Below are 20,206 nucleotides of genomic sequence, written 5' to 3'. Positions count from 1 at the left end.
GGGAAAACCTCAACAGGCTTCTGTCCAAGTTGTGATGCGAAGGATGTCGACCATTTTAAATGCACCAAAAACAGAGGAGGAGAATAGAATAGAATAGAATAGAATAGAATAGAATAGAATAGAATAGAGTAGAGTAGAGTAGAGTAGAGTAGAGTAGAGTAGAGTAGAGTAGAGTAGAGTAGAATAGAATAGAATAGAATAGAATAGAATAGAATAGAATAGAATAGAATAGAATAGAATAGAATAGAATAACAGAGTTGGAAGGGACCTTGGAGGTCTTCTAGTCCAACCCCCTGCTTAGGCAGGAAACCCTGCACCATTTCAGAGAAATGGTTATTCAATATCTTCTTAAAAACTTCCAGTGTTGGAGCAGTCACAATTTCTGGAGACAAGTTGTTCCACTGATTAATTGTTCTGTCAGGAAATTTCTCCTTAGTTCTAAGTTGCTTCCCTCCTTGATTGGTTTCCACCCATTGCTTCTTGTCCTACCCTCAGGTGTGAGGAGAATAGTTTGACTCCCTCTTCTTTGTGACAGCCCTTGAGATATCGAACACTGCTATCATGTCTCCCCTAGTCCTTCTTTTCATCAAACTAGACATACCCGGTTCCTGCAACCATTCTTCATATGTTTTAGCCTCCAGTCCCCTAATCATCTTTGTTGCTCTTCTCTGCATTATTTCTAGAGGCTCAACATCTTTTTTACATTGTGGTGACCAAAACTGAATGCAGTATTCCAGGTGTGGCCTTACCAAGGCACTATAAAGTGGTATTAACACTTCACATGATCTTGATTCTATCCCTCTGTTTATGCAGCCTAGAATTTTGTCCACTCGAGCTTTGACAACACAAAGTCCCATACAGATTATGGTTTTTACACCCAGACCAATCACTGTTATACAGTTCCAGAATTCCTTTATAGCATGTGTTTTCTCCATGGCCATTCCTTGGCTTCTTTCTGGTACACACCTTGTAGGGGGGATGGACAGCATTAAAAAAAACCTAAACTAAACTACCTAACTAACCAAATAAATAAATAAATAAACTAGTGGCTATGTAAGTTAGTGATCTCCTTGGTCATCTGCTGTCTATTTATTTATTAAACAAATTTATATAGCCTCCCAACTCCCACACAGTGGCTAGACAGGGAGGAATCCCATTTGTCACCAAATATGATCATAATATTCTTTCGGAATACAGCTGTATTTAATTTAGGTAACAACCCAACCGACAGATAACAAGCATTGGGAAGACATCATGCCAGCAGAAGCTTTAAAAAAGTTTCCTCCTGCTTCAACCTGTGGCCATGAGGGCAGATAGCCAGTTGTTCAATTATTTGAATACCACCATGTGTGTATGTGTGTCTGTGAAATTTTAATCAACATGTCAGTGAAGGAGTACCATATTTCACTGTAATCATACTTAATCTGTGAGAGCCATTTTGGCATAGAGGTTCAATGTACTGCACTAAAATCTTAAGACACTGAGTTCCAGTCCACCCTTTGGTATGAAAACTGGCTGGTTGACTTTGGGCTAGTCACTCACCCAGCACAATTTCATTTTCATTTGTAGTGAAATAGGAGGCCAGACATTATGTACACCTTCTTGAATTGCACACAGTAAATTGTGCAATGGCTCAGTGGTTAAAAGATGCTGAGCTTGTCAGCTGGAAAGCTAAAGTCCAGATTTGAGACCCAAGCACTATGCAACAGTATGAACTCCCATTACTTGCCCCAGCTCCTGCCCACCTAGCAGTTCGAAAGCATGCAAATGTGAGTAGATTAATAGGTACCACTTTGGTAGGAAGGTAACAGCATTCTGTGCCAGTGGTGGGATCCTACCGGTTTCTTTTTTTAAAAATTTTGATTTATATGCCACCCTTCTCCGGAGACTCAGGGCGGCTTACAATGCATTAAGCAATAGCCTTCAAACTTTTGTATATTTATACAAAGTCAGCTTATTGCCCCCACAAACTGGGTCCTCAATTTCCCTATCTTAGAAAGGATGGAAGGCTGAGTCAACCTTGAGCCTGATGAGATTCGAACTTACAGTAATTGCAGACAGCTGGTGTTAATCACAATGCTATCAGTCTGCTGAGCCACCAGATGGCTGAGCGTGCACTTCACTCACTTTCTGTGAATTAAACACAACAGATTGTTGACAGATGGCTTTGAAGATTAATTTTGCAGTTTGGACCAATTATTAACTGGTTTTTTTTAAAATATACAGTAGATGGATGGTAGGTCAAATTGGTTGATTGATAATAGATTTCTATAATTGTGGTTTTTTTAATGTTATATAGCAATTTTGCAAATATAGATTTAGAGGTTTATAGCTTATGGACCTGTTTTGCAATGGGTGTGTGTTAATTGTTCCTGAAATATATTTATCAGTGTTCAACCAGGGTGGACATTTTGTATATATGCTTGATATTTTGTTTTATATACTTTTTTTCCTTCGTTTTTGTTTTTGTATTGTAATTTTTTTTCTTTTTTTCTTGATTTTGTACTTTAACTTTGGAAATAAATAAAAATCCATGTCAAAAAAATTAATACTGTTTTGGGACATATTTCTGGCTTCTATGCTATCAGCTATCCTAGCCAGTTTTGAGTTGCCTTAAAATATGATCAACATTTTTCTATCACTTCATCCAAGCCATTAGTTAACATGCTGAAGAATATTGAGCCGAAGATTGAACATGAACATATCTCATTTAGTGCTTCACGCACCAATTTGTAGTCTGAGCCAGCTGTAGATCTACCGATTACATTTGTTCATCCTGTCCATTCTTCAGTAGCTTGCAAATTAGGATACGGTGAAATAATCAAAAATGCTTTTCTGAAATCAAATTACTGTATATTATGATTATCAGCATTCCCACAAGGGTTAAACATCGAGTATTGATATGACAAGAATTGTTGATGAGAAATTCATGTTCTTCTATCTCAATGGAACTGCATCTACATGGAGGAAAGTATGCAGTGGAATACCCCAAGGCTCTGTTTTAGGCCCAGTACTCTTCAACATCTTCATCAATGATTAAGACGAGGGAATAGATGGGGAACTCATCAAATTTGCAGACAACACTAAGCTAGCAGGAATAGCCAACACTCCAGAAGACAGAGTTAAAATACAGAAAGATCTTGACAGACTTGAACATTGGGCACTCTCTAAACTAAACGACTAGCAATCTTAGGGAGCCAAACTACTCTGAAATAACATTGTAGACTCCCTGGCTTTCATATACACTAAATAAAATAATAATTTTATATATATATATATATATATATATATATATATATATATATATATATATATATATGTGTGTGTGTGTGTGTGTGTGTGTGTGTGTGTGTGTGTGTGTGTGTGTGTGTGTGTGTAAAAAGTTAAAATCTCAGGTGTTTTCCCGCGTCATTAAAAGTCTGTTAGTTGAAATGCTTAAAATCCTGGCTAAAATCCCAGCTTAAAATCCTCCAAAATCCCAACAAACACTTTGTAAGGTCTTTTGAAACTCTGGCTAAAATCCTAACCAACACTTCAAAAGTTTTCTTTTTTGACAACGTTTCGGCAAGCTCTCTAACTTGTCATCATCGGGCCCCTACTTTCAGTTTAGAAACTGTGGGTATACTGTGAGATTTTAAGCTGGGATTTTAGCCAGGATTTTAAGCATTTCAACTAACAGACTTTTAATGACGTGGGAAAACACCCGAGATTTTAACTTTTTACATACACACACCTGCGAAAACTATATATATAATATAAATAACTCAAAGAAGTGAACATATTTAATATTTGCTCCTCCTTCTATTTTCCCCACAATAACAATCTTGTGAGATGGGTTGAGCTGAGAGTGAGTGACTGGGCCAAAGCCACCCAGCCGGCTTTCGTGCCGAAGGCAGGATTAGAACTCATGGTCCCCCAGTTTCTAGCCTGGTTCCTTGACCACTAGACAAAACTGGTTCTCATAGTCTGCCTCTGAGCATCGAGAAGACCACAGGTTGAAGCAGGAGGAAACTTTTTCAAAGCTTCTGCTGGCATGATGTCTTCACAATGCTTGTTATCTGTCAGTTGGGTTGTTACCTAAATTAAATACAGCAGTGTTCTGAAAGAATATTATGATCATGTTCGGTGACAAATGGGATTCTTCCCTGTCTAGTCACTGTGTGGGAGTTGGGAGGCTATATAAATTTGTTTAATAAATAAATAGTGGTGTTGACAGCAGATGACCAAGGAGATCACTAACTCACATAGCCACTAGTTTATTTATTTATTTAGTCGTGTATGGGACTTTGTGTTGTCAAAGCTCGAGTGGGCAAAATTCTAGGCTGCATAAACAGAGGGATGGAATCAAGATCATGTGAGGTGTTAATACCACTTTATAATACCTTGGTAAGTCCACACTTGGAACACTGCATTCAGTTTTGGTCGCCACGATGTAAAAAAAGTGCAGAGAAGAGCAACAAAGATGATTAGGGGACTGGAAGCTAAAACACATGAAGAACGGTTGCAGGAACTGGGTATGTCTAGTTTAATGAAAAGAAGGACTAAGGGAGACATGATAGCAGTCTTCCAATATCTCAGGGGCTGCCACAAAGAAAAGGGAGTCAAGCTATTCTCCAAAGCACCTGAGGGTAGGACAAGGAATAATGGATGGAAGCTGATCAAGGAGAGGTTCAACCTAGAAATAAGGAGAAATTTTCTGACAGTGAGAACAATCAATCAATGGAACAGAAGTTGCCTTCGGAAATTGTGGGAGCTTCATCACTGGAAGTTTTCAAGAAGGGACTGGACTGCCATCTGTCAGAAATGGTGTAGGTAGGTTCTGCTTGGGCAGGAGGTCCCTTCCAACTCTGTTAATCTGTTAAATCAGGTCTATTAATTGGGACCCTCTTCTAATTTATGTAATGTGGGCAAAGACCACTTCTTGGCTTCAAAATCAGATCTATCATATTACTGGGATTGCATCTTCACTGCTGCAGCAGATGAAAGAGATGCAAAGTAGGTACCAATTGGTTAGCCTTGGGACAATTTCCTTTGCTCCCCAATTCTGTGGCTCCCACTTTCAGGCTGTAAAAAAAGCAAGGAACATATTTCAGTCATTGAGAAATCTTATCTTGATTGCATATGCCTAGTAGCAGTTTCCTCACTTTTATTCAAATAAATTTAACTTGCAAATTGAGATGCATTTTAGGCACACCAATCTTCATATATCTGCCTTCAAAGACCATTCTACCTCATATGCACAGTTTGGAAAACATGTTTCTATTGTCATGGGGGATTCGCCTGCATTATTTTCACAGAATAGAATTCTTTATTGGCCAAGTGTGATTGGACACACAAGGAATTTGTCTTGGTGCATACGCTCTCAGTGTACATAAAAGAAAAGATACATTCATCAAGAATCATGAGGTATAACATTTAATGATAGTCATAGGGTACAAATAAGCAATCGAATTATATTAGGAAACAGTCAATATAAATCTTAAGTATACCAGCAACAAGGTTACAGTCATACAGTCATAAGTGATAAAGTGTGGCATTTTTATATGCCCTTTCCCTTGAGATCTTTTTGTCAATGTTCTTGGACTGTAGAAATATTATTACACTGCAAAAAGTAGGAAGGATGAGGATGAGAGAGATAATTGTATTGTGGTTTATAGATCAGTTGAAAAGGACAAAAGGCAGGGGTGAAATGCTCCCGGTTCGGATTGGATCGCCCGATCCGGTGGCGATGACAGCGGGTAGTTAGGAGAACCTGTAGCAAAAATCCCTGCCCCTCCCCCATGCCCAGCTGAGCCGCGCGATCATCAGAGGCTTTTTTTTTTAACTTTTAAAAGCATTTTTTCTACAACCTCTTTGGCCCAAAAAAAATGCTTTTAAAAGTAAAAAAAAAAAGCCTCTGATGATCGCATGGCTCAGCTGGGATCGTCAGAGGCTTTTAAAAGCACTTTTTCTACAACCTCTTCAGCCAAATGCTTTTAAAAGTAAAAAAAAAAAAAAGTTGGCCACGCCCACCCAGTCACATTACCCCCCCCACCAAGCCACGCCCACAGAACCAGTAGTAACAAATTTTACATTTCACCACTGGGCAAAAGGAAATACATATTAAAATGTGAAGGTGGGTGAGGCCAGAAAAAAAAGATGGCGTGGAATGAGAAAAAATTTGATTACATTGAAAATTAGCTTACGTGAATACAGTTACTATGACTATTTCTGGTGTTCAACATACTTTTTTTCTGGCCAGATTCAAAATTACAATAAGAACAGCAGATCACTCAATGTTCCAAGGGTCTAGAAAAAGTTTGTGCAGTTTTGTTGTTGAGTGTGTTGGCTGATAGGCTGAAGTTCCCTTTCCCCCGTCATCAAAGAACAACCAGGGCCTTTTTCTGGAAAGCTATTCAAGATTCTAGAATGGAACGTATAGCGGAAAATTTCTAAAAGGTATAACACAGGGATGGCTAACCTTTTACGGACCGAGTGCCCAAAGTGTGTGCATGAATGCGTGCACACCCAAATCCCCAAAATGCAATGTGCATGCAGCCCCCATGCATGCATGCGTAACCCCCTGCATATGCCTCCCCACGGCCCTGCATGTGCCCCCCCCTCCCGCGCATGCACGGCAGAGACCTGAAGACCTGCTGGCCGGCAGGAGGCAGACATGCGTGTGCACTGGAGCTGAGCTGGGGCCATGGCTTGCGTGCCCACAGAGAGGGTGCTGTGTGGCACCTCTGGCACGCATGCCATAGGTTCGTCATCACGGGTATAACACAAAAGACCATGCTGTTTCATGACCATTGTCGAAACTTCCAGCAACAAGAAGTACTCTTCACAAATTTCTTGTGTCAGCATTCTAGTGCTGCCATAAAGAGAAGAAGAAGAGGCTTGACTTTTCACCTACTTATTTTCTCTGTAGATAATATCCCCTAGGAGATGGGATGGGAGGGGGGACATTCCTGTGAGTTGAAGTCAGGAGGTGGGGAGACTGACTTGGAAGATGGCCAATGAGATACTGAGAATTGGGGAACGGAAAGGGAAGGGTTTGGGGTCAGAGGGTTAGTGTTGGCTACGACGAAGTCGGGACCAGATTGTTGTACTCAATAAATGGAAGATTTCAGCAAAGATTATTTGTTTGGAAATGCAATTTATTTGAAATGACATTGAAACCTGACATCTTGATTCTGGGGACATAAGCAAATATGTGGAGATGGAAGATTTAAAAGATTTTTGAACAGAAAAAGGAGAGAAATTGGTAATGAGCACAGGTCAATCAATCAATGCAATAGATTTCTTCTTGACCTGAAGCACAACAGATAAGTTAGACTACAGTGCCCCTCTTGCCAGCATCCTGTCATGAAAATGAGAAATCCTCATTGATGAAATTTGCCCTGGATTTTTATTTTGAGGAATGTCATTTATATACGGGATTGGGTTGCTGTTTTGCAACTCCCCAAAACTGAGGTGTGTCAATCCTCGGCCAGTTATTCAATTGGCTATCCCTCAAAGCCTTCATGGGAATAAATGCTTCCTTTCAACCCTGCCCGTGTTCAAAAGCTTCTTGAAAGAGTTGCAGGATCCGACTTGGAAAGTTGTTCTTTGGCTCTTTGCCATTTTCACTGGAACATTTCTCGCCTCCTCCTGCTCGCTTGTGAAATTTATCAAGATGAACAAATATCTTCTTCTCGGTTTTTCGGTTCTGATTTTCTGCACAGTTGGTAAGTGCCAAGTTTTTTTTAAAAAAAAAAAAAGCAGCAGAAGAAAAAAAGGCAAAAGATAAATATTCTGCTAGAGAAGTTTGCCTAGATAAAAGGATGCAACAATCTGTAATCCACCAGCTGTTCTGGATTACAGCTGCCAGATGAGCTGATCTTCTAGCAATTGCAATCCAAAACAGCTGGAAGCAATCAGATGGTTTATTCCTGGATTAAATATCTCAGCATTGCGGGAGGGAATGTTTCTAATACTTTGCTTTATCTGTATTTTAATCTGCCCCACCTGAATCTATCTGACAATCATTTCAGGCTGTGAGGGACTCAGATCTGAAAAAAAAAAACAATCCGTACTCTTTCTGCACTGCAATCTGCAAAACCCTGCCTTCGCTGTAGTGCACCAATTTTGTTAGATAAATCCAAGGAAAATATAGCCTGTTTGGATAGGATGGTAGTAGCATGGAGTAAATTAACGTAGTTACCCCTGGTGGGAATTCCACAATATTTTAGATTGAATCAGACCATTGGTGGAAGGGAAGAAAGATGGACGTGATGTTTCAGCTGGAAACATAAAAAGCCCCTGGGTTAAATTCAATTTCTGATGATTTATATAGCACATTCTTGCTTTCTTGGCAAGAATGTGAAAGGGATTTCCCTCTGCCGCTTGGAAGTTTTTCACAGTTCAATCTAGCCTGGGGTTTTCCTAATTTCCTATCCAAGAACTAAATACAACCAATCCAGTTTGAGCACTAGGGTTGCCAGGTCTGCTTCCAAAAAATAGCGGACAAGCGGGGGGGCGGAGGGGGGTTAAGTAGTAAAAAAAATTTAAAAAAATTTACAATTAAATTATATATTTTCTTACAAACATTTTAACACGCCATTTTAGGTCAGTTGACACAAGCTACAATACATTTTAAAAATGTGAACTGTACATAATTTTATAATACATTTTTATTTTAATTTCATCATTAATTTTTTTGGAGAATCGAGTTCAATGGATATTCGATCTTTGTCTCATTCTAATTTATGAAAAAAAAAGACAAAACGCGATTCTCCTATCCTTATTCTCTTAGACTGTACAGCTTTAGATTATGTACCATTTCATCATAAAGCTTTTGAATAAAAAAAATGTCCAATATTTTGTGAAAAAAAAATAGTGAACATAATGTGAAAAAAGCGGACTGTCCACTCAAATAGTGGACACCTGGCAACCCTATAAATGAGCACCTATATTTTGGTTTCACTTAATTTTTATCTTAGAAAAGCGTTGGCATTCGATGCCTTATATACAAATCAAGGAGCCACATAATTTTCCTTTAAAAAAAAAATCTGGAAATAGTGTGCAGTTTATGCATGCGGATTAGTTTATGCAGATTATTTAGGAAAGCAAAACCTGATTGTGCCATCAGACTGTTGAGTGAGAGAAGAATTGTTTCTGGGTATATGACTATATGGAGTTTTACGGATCCTTAGCACAAGCATATTTTGCTAACGGGTTACATTTGTGAATTGTACTCTTTGTTCTTATTCTGGTTTTTAGTTATTTGAATCCTGTTAACCCATAGCAGAATTATAAGATACTCAAAGTTGGTAATGATTGGAGTGGCATATAAGCCTAGTAGAATGAATGAATGAATGAATGAATGAATGAATGAATGAATGAATGAATGGAGGGAGGGAGGAAGGAAGAAAGAAAGAAAGAAAGAAAAGAAAGAAGGAAGAAAGGAAGAAGGAAGGAAGGAAGGAAGGAAGGAAGGAAGGAAGGAAGGAAGGAAGGAAGGAAGGAAGGAAGGAAGGAAGGAAGGAAGGAAGGATTGACTATACTTTGACTATACTTTGCAGTGCAGGCTTATTGAGAAGCAAAACTCACCATGTACAGAGTTACAGCTTTAGTTTATCAATAGATTGCATAAACAAACATGAATGAAATAACCCAAAACAAGGAATTTAATTCCAGGTCCCTTAGACAAACTTGCTAATTCTGTAGATAGATTTGGTTGTCCCAAATGTGCTTTTTCAGGAGGCAACTGGACTTTCTTGGGTTTTTTTTCCTTTTGAAGATGTTTCACTTCTCATCCAAGAAGCTTCTTCAGCTTTGACAGAATAGCGAGGAATGGAAAGATTTATATTCCTTGCAGATTCTTGGTTTTTTTTTTCTTTTGAAGAACCTTCTTGGATGAGAAGTGAAACGTCTTCAAAAGAAAAATAACAAGAAAGTCCAGTTGCCGCCTGAAAAAGCACATTTGGAATAACTATGACCTGGAGGACCAAGAATCTCTACAGACAGATAGATTTGGTGTTCCCAAAATTCATGCTGTGAAAGAGCTTGTTTATTTCAAATCATCATTATCAAATTGTTAAAAATAGTCAGAGGCAAGACAATGGACCTCACCCCTTTGGAGTTGGGTGGCAAACAAATGAAACAATTATTATTATTATACAAACCAGGGGTGGGTTCTAATTTTTTTTACTACCGGTTCTGTGGGCGTGGCTTATTTTGTGGGCGTGGCTTGATGGTCATGTGACAATTATTTAGGATTTAGCAGAGGTACTGGTCTACCAGGCTTTTAACTGCTTGCAGAGCTGTACCGATCTACTCATTTATTTTTGCAGGCACTGGTCTACCCATTTATTTTTGCAGGCACCGATCTACTCATTTATTTTTGCAGGCACCAATCTACTCATGTATTTTTGCAGGCATTGGTCTACCCATTTATTTTTGCAGGCACCGATCTACTCATGTATTTTTGCAGGCACTGGTCTACCCATTTATTTTTGCAGGCACCGATCTACCCATTTATTTTTGCAGGCACTGGTCTACCCATTTATTTTTGCAGGCACCGGTCTACCCATTTGTTTTCTTTTAACACTGATCAGCTGTAGGGCGGCCCTTTGAAGCCCCCCAGCAAGAGTTTAAACAGTTTTTTTCCCCTCTAGCCATCAGCTGGGACTCAGGAGGCAGCAATAGATTGGGGGTGGGGCCAAATAAAAGGTAAGAATAACGCGGGTGGTGGTGGGGTGGGGGGACAGGGGACGGGGGGGCAGAACTGGTTCATTGACATTATATCGTCACCGCTACCGGCTCGGCGGAACCGGGCGGAACCGGGAGGAACCCACCACTGATACAAACTAGCCTAAACTTAATTAACACAAATAGAGCTTATAAGCTTGCCACATGCATTTCATCATATTCTTTACCTTCATTTAAAAAACAAAACCAAAAAACCACACACACAATTTTGACAGCAATTTTTGGACAAGTTTTAGGGACCACTCCCAAGTATTTTGGTATCCATATTCAACCGTCCATTCCTTTGTTCAGATATCCATCTGAAAAAGGAAGAGAGAGTATGTCTAGCTGCTATGCAGAAGACTTGAAATTCAAGAGAGAGTCTTGCCACTTAATCTACACTTGAAAAAATTTCAGAATACCAGCGGAGAGTAGAAATCCTTCCTCTTCCATTTGGCTATGTTGGTCACTGGTTCCTCTTTTCAGCTTAATATATCAGCCAGAGGTTTAATTCAGCCAGTTCGGACCAGTTCGCGCGAACCTGTAGCGGAAATCGCAGATGGGCCCACCCACGTGCTCCAGCTCTATGCTGTCCTATTTAGGCACATGTTTGAGGCTGGGCGCTCACATTTTTGGTGCTGAGCAAACCAGTAGGTAAATGATGTGAATCCCACTTCTGGTATCAACTAAGGGTCTTAAAGAAACTTGACCAAGGTTTCATTGGGAGCATATTTAATTGTTTGCTTACTTCTTCACTTTATTTCTTTACTTTTGGTATTATATTTGTATGCTACTCCCTGGAAAGGCTGGCTAACAATCTATTGGTTGCGATGTCTCTGGAGATTCTCAGTCATCCAAGTCATGGTTGTCCCAAAGGTGCTTTTTCAAGAGGCAACTGGATTTTTTGCTTTGAAGACGTTTCATTTCTCATCCGAGAAGTTTCTTCAGCTCTGACTGGATGGTGAGGAGTGGATGGATTTATACTCCTTGAGGCCAACGACTCTCTAAAAGGATGCCAATGTCCAGCTGTCTGCAAGGAGACATAAATCTTTCCATTCTCCACCATCCAGTCAGAGTTGAAGAAACTTCTTGGATGAAAAGCCAAATGTCTTCAAAGAAAAAACAGAAAGTTTTTTTTGCCTCTTGAAAAAGCACCTTTGGGATATTGGTTGCGATGCAGAAAGAAGCAATAAATGGAGTTTGCTACTGGCTGTCCTCCTCCTTTTCAAAATCACCATGGATCTATGAATAGGTGAAAACTAAGTCCAATCTCTTATTCTTGGAAAAAAAAGAAAGGAAAAATGATCTTGTGATTTATAGATTTGATTATTGGAAAGTGTAAATAATGGAAAGAAGAAAATTAGGATGTAAATTTAGAGAGAGAAGGTAAAATATGCATTTCAACTTACTGGCAACCATTCATAGTTATGATGGACCTACTTTGAGCTACTTATGACCCAGATCCAGAGTTTCTATGGTCACCCTGCCCTGCAGTCCCATGACTAAACTTTGGGCACTTAGTAGTGTAGGAAGTTAGCACCCACCCCTTTCCTAGAGGAATGAAATATTTTGGGAAATATTAAAAAGGCAGAATATTATGTTTCCCTAGATGAGAAATGGAGAAGCATGTTTTAAGGACGAAGCAGCTCCCATCTTCCTGCCCCCACCCTTTGTCAATGGGCCAGAGGCAGAAACTCAGTCTTTGTCAATGGACCATCATCTGCAACACAATAGGACCCATCTAGCAACAGAAACTAACACAATAGGACACATCTAGCAACAGAAACTCCCCACATGGCACCTGGGAAGATTACATCAGCCAGCAAGGCTAGCTAAGACCCCCACCCCCTGGGAGTCTGACAACCAATCAGGATACTCTTTCTGGGCCCCAGGAAGTTCAAAGCCAGAGAGGGCATAAAATCCGGGGACTCACTGCATCTTGGCCCTTTTCTGTTCAGGAACTCAAGCCATGTGATCCTGTCCACCATTAAACCATCTTTCCAAGCAGTCTCCATGTTTCCAGTATCTTTTCCCCCACTTGGAGCTGAACCCAGAAGTATATTTCTTCCAACAGTAGTATGGCTGGATTTACAGCTATTTACAGATCCTGTGGTCATGTGACCATATACATTACAACGATTTTGCTGAAAAACCACCCCCTAGAGAACCGTGATGGAAACCAGCGATGACTCAATCAATGTCATCTGATTTTTCACCTTACAGTTTCAAGTCATATTTGGCAAGCTTAGGATTCTCATGTACCACCACAACATGATAGAAAACAACCACTCCCCAAACAACAACTTGGGTGGAGAAAAGTCAGTCACTTATTTTCCTTGCTGGATTTTAATAACTTAATCTTCCTTTCATGGAAAGTAGTTGGACGCTTCTGTGGGAACCACACCTTTGGCATTCCCTGAAATTGTTTTCAGTCCCCCCCCCCCCATTGGCTACACTCTATCTGATAATAATATTCTGGGCTCCGTTCCAGCTTTCTCTTCTTTCCATCTTATGCTGCTCCCAGCATGTTTCACATGCCAGCCTTCTCAAGGTTCATGCAGGGATTTCATATGTGTGAGAGTAATACTTTGGGGTGAGGCTGATGTACATTACAGGCTGTTGGCATTTATCACTCTGGGTCAAACCGTGTGCAAAAGAGGAACAAAACAAACCCGTCATAATGCACATGAGATGGAGTAGGTATTTTCTTTCTTTCTTTTTTTATTTTATTTTATTAGTCATATTTCTATGCCACCCACTCTCCAAGGACTCTGGGCGGCTTATACCAAAGACAGTATACTAAATAGCATATTGCCCCCCAACAATCTGGGTCCTCATTTTACCCACCTCGGAAGGATGGAAGGCTGAGTCAACCTTGAGCCAGTGAGATTTGATCCACTGATCTGCTGAACTAGCAGTCAGTTGAAGTAGCTGCAGTACTGCACTCTAACCACTGCGCCACCTTGGCTTTTAAAGAATTGTCAATTTTTTAAGGTGGCATAGCGATTGGAATGCAGTATTGCAGGCTACCTCTGCCCACAGCCAAGAGTTCGATCCCGAAAAAGGCTCGAGGTGGACTCAGCCTTCCATCTTTCCGAGGTCAGTAAAATGAGGATCCAGATTGTTGGGGGCAATGTGCTGACTCTGTAAACCTCTTGGATAGGACTGTAAAGTGTTGTGGGCAGTGGTGGAATTCAATTTTTTTTACTACTGGTTCTGTGGGCGTGGCTTGGTGGGCATGGCAGGGGAAGGATACTGCAAAATCCCCATTCCCACCCCACTCCTGGGGGAAGGATATTGCAAAATCTCCATTTCCACCCTTCTCTGGGGCCAGCCAGAGGTGGCATTTGCCGATTCTCCAAACTACTCAAAATTTCCGCTACTGGTTCTCCAGAACCTGTCAGAACCTGCTGAATAGCACCCCTGGCTGTGAGGCAGTGTATAAGTCTAAATGCTATTGCTATTAACTGGATTTTTAATGTAGTATTATGCCTGGAGTCAAAGTGTGAGAGTTAGATAACTATATAAATATGTTTAATAAATAGATAAGAAATAGCAATAGCACTTATATCCGTGATGGCGAACCTAGGAAACAGGTGGCACACGGAGCCATATCGGTAGGCACGTGGGCGTTGCCCTAGCTCATCTCTGGTGCGCATGCACCCACCAGCCAGCTGATTTTCGGGCTTTCTTGGCCCACCGGAAGTTGGAAAACTAGCTGTTTCCAGCCTCCAGGGGGTGGGGAAGGCCGTTTTTTCCTTCCCAGGCTCCTAGAAAGGCTCTGGAGCCTGGGGAGGGTGAAAAACAGGCCTACCAGGCCCACCGGGCCATTGCGTGCCAAAAGCTGGGGGAGCGGGGGGGTCACGCACACGCATGCCCACACCCATAATTCAATGCGCCCCGCTCCCCGCGCATGCGTGCACAACCCCCTGCGCTTCCCCCGCTTTTGGCATGCAATGGCCTGGTGGGCCTGGTAGGCCTGTTTTTCACCCTCCCCAGGCTCCAGAGCCTTTCTAGGAGCCTGGGAAGGAAAAAACGGCCTTCCCCACCCCCTGGAGGCTGGAAACAACTAGTTAGCCATCACTGACTTATATACTGCCTGATGGAGCAGCATATTGCCCCTAACAATCTGGGTCCTCATTTTATCAACCTCAGAAGGATGGAAAGCTGAGTCAACCTTGAGCCAGTCAGGATCGAACTCTTGGCAGTGAGCAGTGAGTTTTGTCTGCAGCATTGCATTCTAGCCCCTGCGCCACCGTGGCTCATATAAAATAAAATATAAGATCACAGAACTGTGCTTGTTAACTTGCAATTAGCAAAAAAATTATTATTAGCAATTAGCTTCCCAACAGAGAAAAGCTGCCGAGGAATATATTCAAAAAGTCAGACGATATAGATGGTCCTTGATTTACAACCCATTCGTTTATCAACTGTTCAAAGTCACATCCGCACCGAAATAAGTGACTTGCAACCAATCCTCTCTCTTACAATCGGTTCAGCATCTCCACAGTCACATGATCAAAATCCAGGCACTTAGTAACCGACATGCATTGATGAAGGTTGCAGCATCAGGAGTCAATGGGAGAGGCTGAGTTCACTTGGCAACCATGTGACTCATTTAACAACTGCAATTATTTGCTTAAAAACCATGGCAAAAAAAACCCCTCATCCAATTGGGCATGATTCACTTAACAACTGCCTCGCTTAGCAACAGAAATTCTGGTCCCAATTGTGGTTGTAAGTCAAGGATCTGTATTTGATTTCAAGGCTATGCCTGCTGGATAGGTGTAGCTGGATGCCTGGTAACTCTGTTAGGCAGTACCACTATGGACCAGTAGGTGGCAGCCAGAACATTCTTAGACACATGGCAACTATGACCATCTACCCAGCTGTTCCCACTTCTTTGTTCAACCTGAACTAATTTCTCTCTTTTGGTTTTTCTCTTTGCAGGTCAAGGTCTAATATGCAATGTTTGCAACTTTAAAGTCGGCAGTGTTTGTCTTAGTTCTGATGATCCCTGTCGAACGAGGGAAGGCCAGCAGTGTGAGACGACCAGAGTTTATAAAGGTACAATTTACAGATACAGCTTAACAGAGTTGGAAGGGACCTTGTAGGTCATCTAGTCCAACCCCCCCTCCCGCCTTGCCCAAGCAAGAGACCCCACACCCTTTTTGGCAAATGGCAGTCCAGTCTCTTCTTGAAAGCTTCCAGTGATGAAGCTCCCAGAACTTCTGAAGGCAACTTCTGTTCCATTGGTTGATTGTTCTCACTGTCAGAAAATTTCTCCTTATTTCCAGGATGAATCTCTCCTTATTCAGTTTCCATCCATTATTCCTTGTCCGGCCTTCAGGTGCTTTGGAAAATAGCTTGACCCCCTCCTCTCTGTGGCAGCCCCTCAAATATTGGAAGACTGCTATCATGTCTCCCCTGGTCCTTCTCTTCACTAGACTGGCCATGCCCACTTCCTGTAACCGTTCTTTTTATGTTTTAGTCTCCAGTCCCCTAATCATCTTGGTTGCTCTCCTCTGCACTTTTTCTGGAGTTTCAACATCTTTTTTTATAGTGTGGTGACCAAAATGGATGCAGTACTCTAGGTGTGGTCTTACTAAGGCTTTATAGAGCGGGATTAGTACCTCACTTGATCTTGATTGTATTCCTCTGTTAATGCAATTTAGGATTGCATTGGCCTTTTTTGGCTGCCACTGCACACTGCTGGCTCATATTTAGCTGGTTGTCCACTGAGGCTCCAATCTGAAAAACAGAGTGTGAAGTGTATGGGATGGAGGGCTGGAGGGAGGGAGAGAGGGAGGGAGGGAAGGGGAGAGAGATATATATTTTGAGCATTGGGACCCATCAAGAAACTTCCTAAATATAATCACTTATCTTTTATCATGGGCTTCTGAGGGGACATTTTCAACTTCTTTGTAGGAGTCAAAAGTCTTAGTGGATAGGATTATGTTACAAATTAAGGGGCCATACATGGATAGGCAAGAGGAATATTTTTTTTAATGATGAAATCTCTTGTTGGACTACACTACTTTTATCAAGTGTTCCTTGCCTAAAAAGGCAGGAAGCCACACTGATCACATGAAAACTGTACTGACAACAATACTCACCGTTGTCATCCTGGTTGGAGAAGATCTGAAGAAGACTGGGGGCTGCTAATGATTTCTCATCTTTTCATCAGAAATATGACCAAGGATCAAACATTATTCTAGAGCAGAATTCCATAGCTTATGCATTGGGCAAAATTAGAGGAAGAGCATCAATAATGTTGGAAAGACGAATCTGGGTGTGAAGGATATAAACGGGGATAATTGGAAGTAAAGCTGGAAGTTAAGCTAAATGCATATATTTACATCTGTAGCTTTGTATAAAACAAAACTATATTTCATTTCATTTATATAAATAGCATTCAAAATCTTGGGGGTTAAATAGGAGCTACCAGATTCTCTTAAAAACCTTCTTATGCTAACACCATGGTTTGGGCTAACAGTAATTTATAAGTTGTTTATTGCCCACCCCTGTTTTAGAGGAAATCTCTCAGTAGTCCAGTTCCTCAACCAACTACATTGAGACTAAAGTATGGAGTGAAAATAAAATGATAGACACATGCAGTGGTGAAATCTAAAATTTGTTACTACCGGTTCTGTGAGTGTGGCTTGGTGGTGGTGGGATAATGTGACTGGGTGGACGTGGCCATTTTTTATTTTTTTTACTTTTAAAACCATTTTTTTTCTACAACCTCGTTGGTGAAGAGGTTGTAAAAAAATGCTTTCAAAAGGCTCTGACAATCCCAGCTGAGTTGCCTGATCGGCAGAGGCTTTTTTTTCTTTTAAAAGCCTCTGCTGATCAGGCAACTCAGATGGGATCATCAGAGGCTCTTAAAAGCATTTTTTCTACAACCTCTGAAGAGGTTGTAGAAAAAATCTTTTAAAAGCCTTTGACAATCCCAGCTGAGCCGCGCAATCATCAGAGGCTTTTTTTTTTTTTTTACTTTTAAAAGCATTTTTTCGGCCGAAGAGGTTGTAGAAAAAATGCTTTTAAAAACTAAAAAAAAAAAAAAGAACCTCTGATAATTGCACGGCTCAGCTGGAGCCAGAACCAGTCCAAACCGGCAGCAACCCACCACTGGATTCAGTTCTTGATGACTATCTGGGCACAAGGATGCCCTTATCTTGTCAACAATATGAAAGTGATCTGTCATTGCTTTCTTTGAGGATGTCCCAAAGATGCTTTTTCAAAAGGCAACCGGATTCTGGTTTTTCTTGAAGAAAGAAAAACAAACAAATTCCAATTGCCTTTTGAAAAAGCATCCTTGGGAAAACCAGGAGCTGGATGACTAAGAATCTCCATAGACATTCTTCGAGGATGCTTTTCACCTTCCTGGAATGGCTTACAGCCTTGGGATTCCTTGTTTGTATAGCATCTAAACCAGAGGTGAAATCCAGTAGGTTTTGACAGATTCTGGAGAACTGGTAGCAGAAATTTTGAGTAGTTCGGAGAACCGGCAAATGCCACTTCTGGCTGGCCCCAGAGTGGGGAGGGAATGGAGATTTTGCAGTATCCTTCCCCTGCCATGCCCACCAAGCCACACCCATCAAGCCACACCACGCCCACCCAGCCATGCCCTCAGAACCGGTAGTAAAAAAAAAATTGAATTTCACCACTGATCTAAACTGTAACCAGACCAAACCTTGATTAGCTTTTGAATCCAGTTAAGACCATGCAAGAGGTGCCATCTGGTAAAATTACCTGTAAGTAAAGCAGATCTCATAACTTTCAGTTTTTAAAATGTCTTCTCGTATACGTCCCCCAAGATGGAGCAAAGGTCCTAACTTTTAACATTTATTTTTCTCGTTTCTTCTTCCACTCAGGCAGTCTAAAGCTTTTCACGAAACATGACTGCAGCAAACTGACTGAACTCTGCAACAAGACCGAGCAAAGGGATGATGTTTTTGACTTGAATTACAATCGCACTTGCTGTACTTTTGACTTATGCAATGGGGGAACGGTCAGCCAACCCAGCCTCACCCTCTTTACTGGCCTCAGCTTGGCACTTGGTTGGTGGCTTACACGTTAACTTATAAATAAAATCAAAACAACAATGACGACAACAATAGTGGAAGGCTATGCTCTTCTCATCCTGAAGCAACCCTTAGGAACCCAAGACCCCAGTCTCTCACACGCCCGGTTCACCTCTCATGCCTAAAGAGATGAATTAAAAAAAAAAACCAGCAATTGCATTCCCTCACCATCTTAATGTAGATTCTACCGTTATCAGGAAAATGTTGTGTGGTGCATTTTCTTGTTCATTAGTGATTTAAGATATGGCGTAAAATTAGCCAAGTGAAATGTGTTAAGCCCGTGATGGTGAATCTATGGCACACGGGCCAGAAGTGGCATGCGGGGCCATGTCGCCTCGCACGCGTGGCATTGCCCGTTCCACTTTTGGGTTTCTGGTGTGCATGCACGCACGATGATCAGCTGGCTTTCTTGCATGCGGCAGTGCCAGAAACTGGAAGAGCTGGTCTTCCATTTTCTGGCATGAGCATCCGTGCCGGCCAGCTGATCGTCACACGTGAATGTGTGCCAGGAACCTGGAAGAGTAGCTGGCCAGCGTGCCAGAGGTGGGTTTCAGCAGGTTCTGACCAGTTCTGGAGAACCGGTAGCGGAAATTTTGAGTAGTTTGGAGAACTGGTAGTAAAAATTCTGACTGGCCCCACCCCCATCTAGTCTCTGCCTCCCAAGTCCCAGCTGATCGGGAGAAAGTGGGGATTTTGCAGTATACTTCCCCTGGAAGTGGGGAGGAAATTGAGATTTTACAATATCCTTCCCCTGCCACGCCCACCAAGCCACGCCCACAAAACCATGCCACACCCACAAAGCCACACCCACAGAACCAGTAGTAAAAAATTTAAAACCCACCACTACAGCATGCATATGAGCACCAGAAACCATAAGTTCATTTTAGGGCATGCACATACACTCTGGGCAGCTCCTCTTCCAGGTTGCGGTCCAGACGAGCGGTCACTCCCTTTTCGGCACTCAATGCCAAAAAGATTTGCCAATATTTGTTAAGCAAACCCATGTGTGCAACAGAGTTTCCCTCCCTCCAGTAATCTTTCAGTAAGGCGTCCGGGACCTGACTTAACTCAGGTGCTCTGAATGATGGCTTATCAAGCAGACATTCTCCTTGTTGGTATGTTTTTGTTGTTTGGTATCTGTATGAGAAGACTTCAGATAGACATGAAATTGTTTATGTTTTAATGAAAAAAATGTATCAATAAAACATATATTCAAAAGGGGAAAAAAAAGAGAAGACTTGACCAACCCTAAGCAGATCATAACACCATTGGCTACATTTGTTGTCTGTCTGTTATTTAATAAATGTTTGGTTTGGTAAGCTGGAAGTACCCACAGCCTTGACTAGTATCAATAAAAATGAGTGTTTCATATTTGTACATGTTGTTTTAATCTGGGCACATTTTGA

General features: G+C 41.4%; 1 protein-coding gene across 1 annotated transcript; it reads left to right on the top strand.

Moving 5' to 3' along the window:
* The first annotated feature begins 7,537 nt into the window (after positions 1–7,537).
* Positions 7,538–20,171, top strand: LY6G6C (lymphocyte antigen 6 family member G6C). The gene is made up of 3 exons (XM_034421738.3): positions 7,538–7,709; positions 15,664–15,780; positions 18,591–20,171. Exons 1-3 carry the CDS (start codon positions 7,658–7,660, stop codon positions 18,794–18,796), a joined length of 375 nt encoding a protein of 124 aa, XP_034277629.1. The 5' UTR covers positions 7,538–7,657; the 3' UTR covers positions 18,797–20,171.
* Positions 20,172–20,206: the final 35 nt, after the last annotated feature.

Source organism: Pantherophis guttatus, chromosome 2 (genome assembly GCF_059756535.1).
Source record: "Pantherophis guttatus breed Tessera chromosome 2, ASM5975653v1, whole genome shotgun sequence".
Classification (NCBI taxonomy): Eukaryota; Metazoa; Chordata; class Lepidosauria; order Squamata; family Colubridae; genus Pantherophis; species Pantherophis guttatus.
The sequence above is the reverse complement of the archived record's forward strand: the minus strand, read 5'-3'. Positions and strand labels throughout refer to the sequence as shown.

What these genes read in the sequence shown, in the direction of transcription:
- LY6G6C (XM_034421738.3), top strand. Translation starts at nt 7,658, where the DNA reads ATGAACAAATATCTTCTTCTCGGTTTTTCGGTTCTGATTTTCTGCACA. An exon ending in TCTGATTTTCTGCACAGTTG is followed by an intron (nt 7,710 to 15,663) that starts GTAAGTGCCAAG and finishes TTCTCTTTGCAG; the next exon opens with GTCAAGGTCTAATATGCAAT. An exon ending in GACGACCAGAGTTTATAAAG is followed by an intron (nt 15,781 to 18,590) that starts GTACAATTTACA and finishes TCTTCCACTCAG; the next exon opens with GCAGTCTAAAGCTTTTCACG.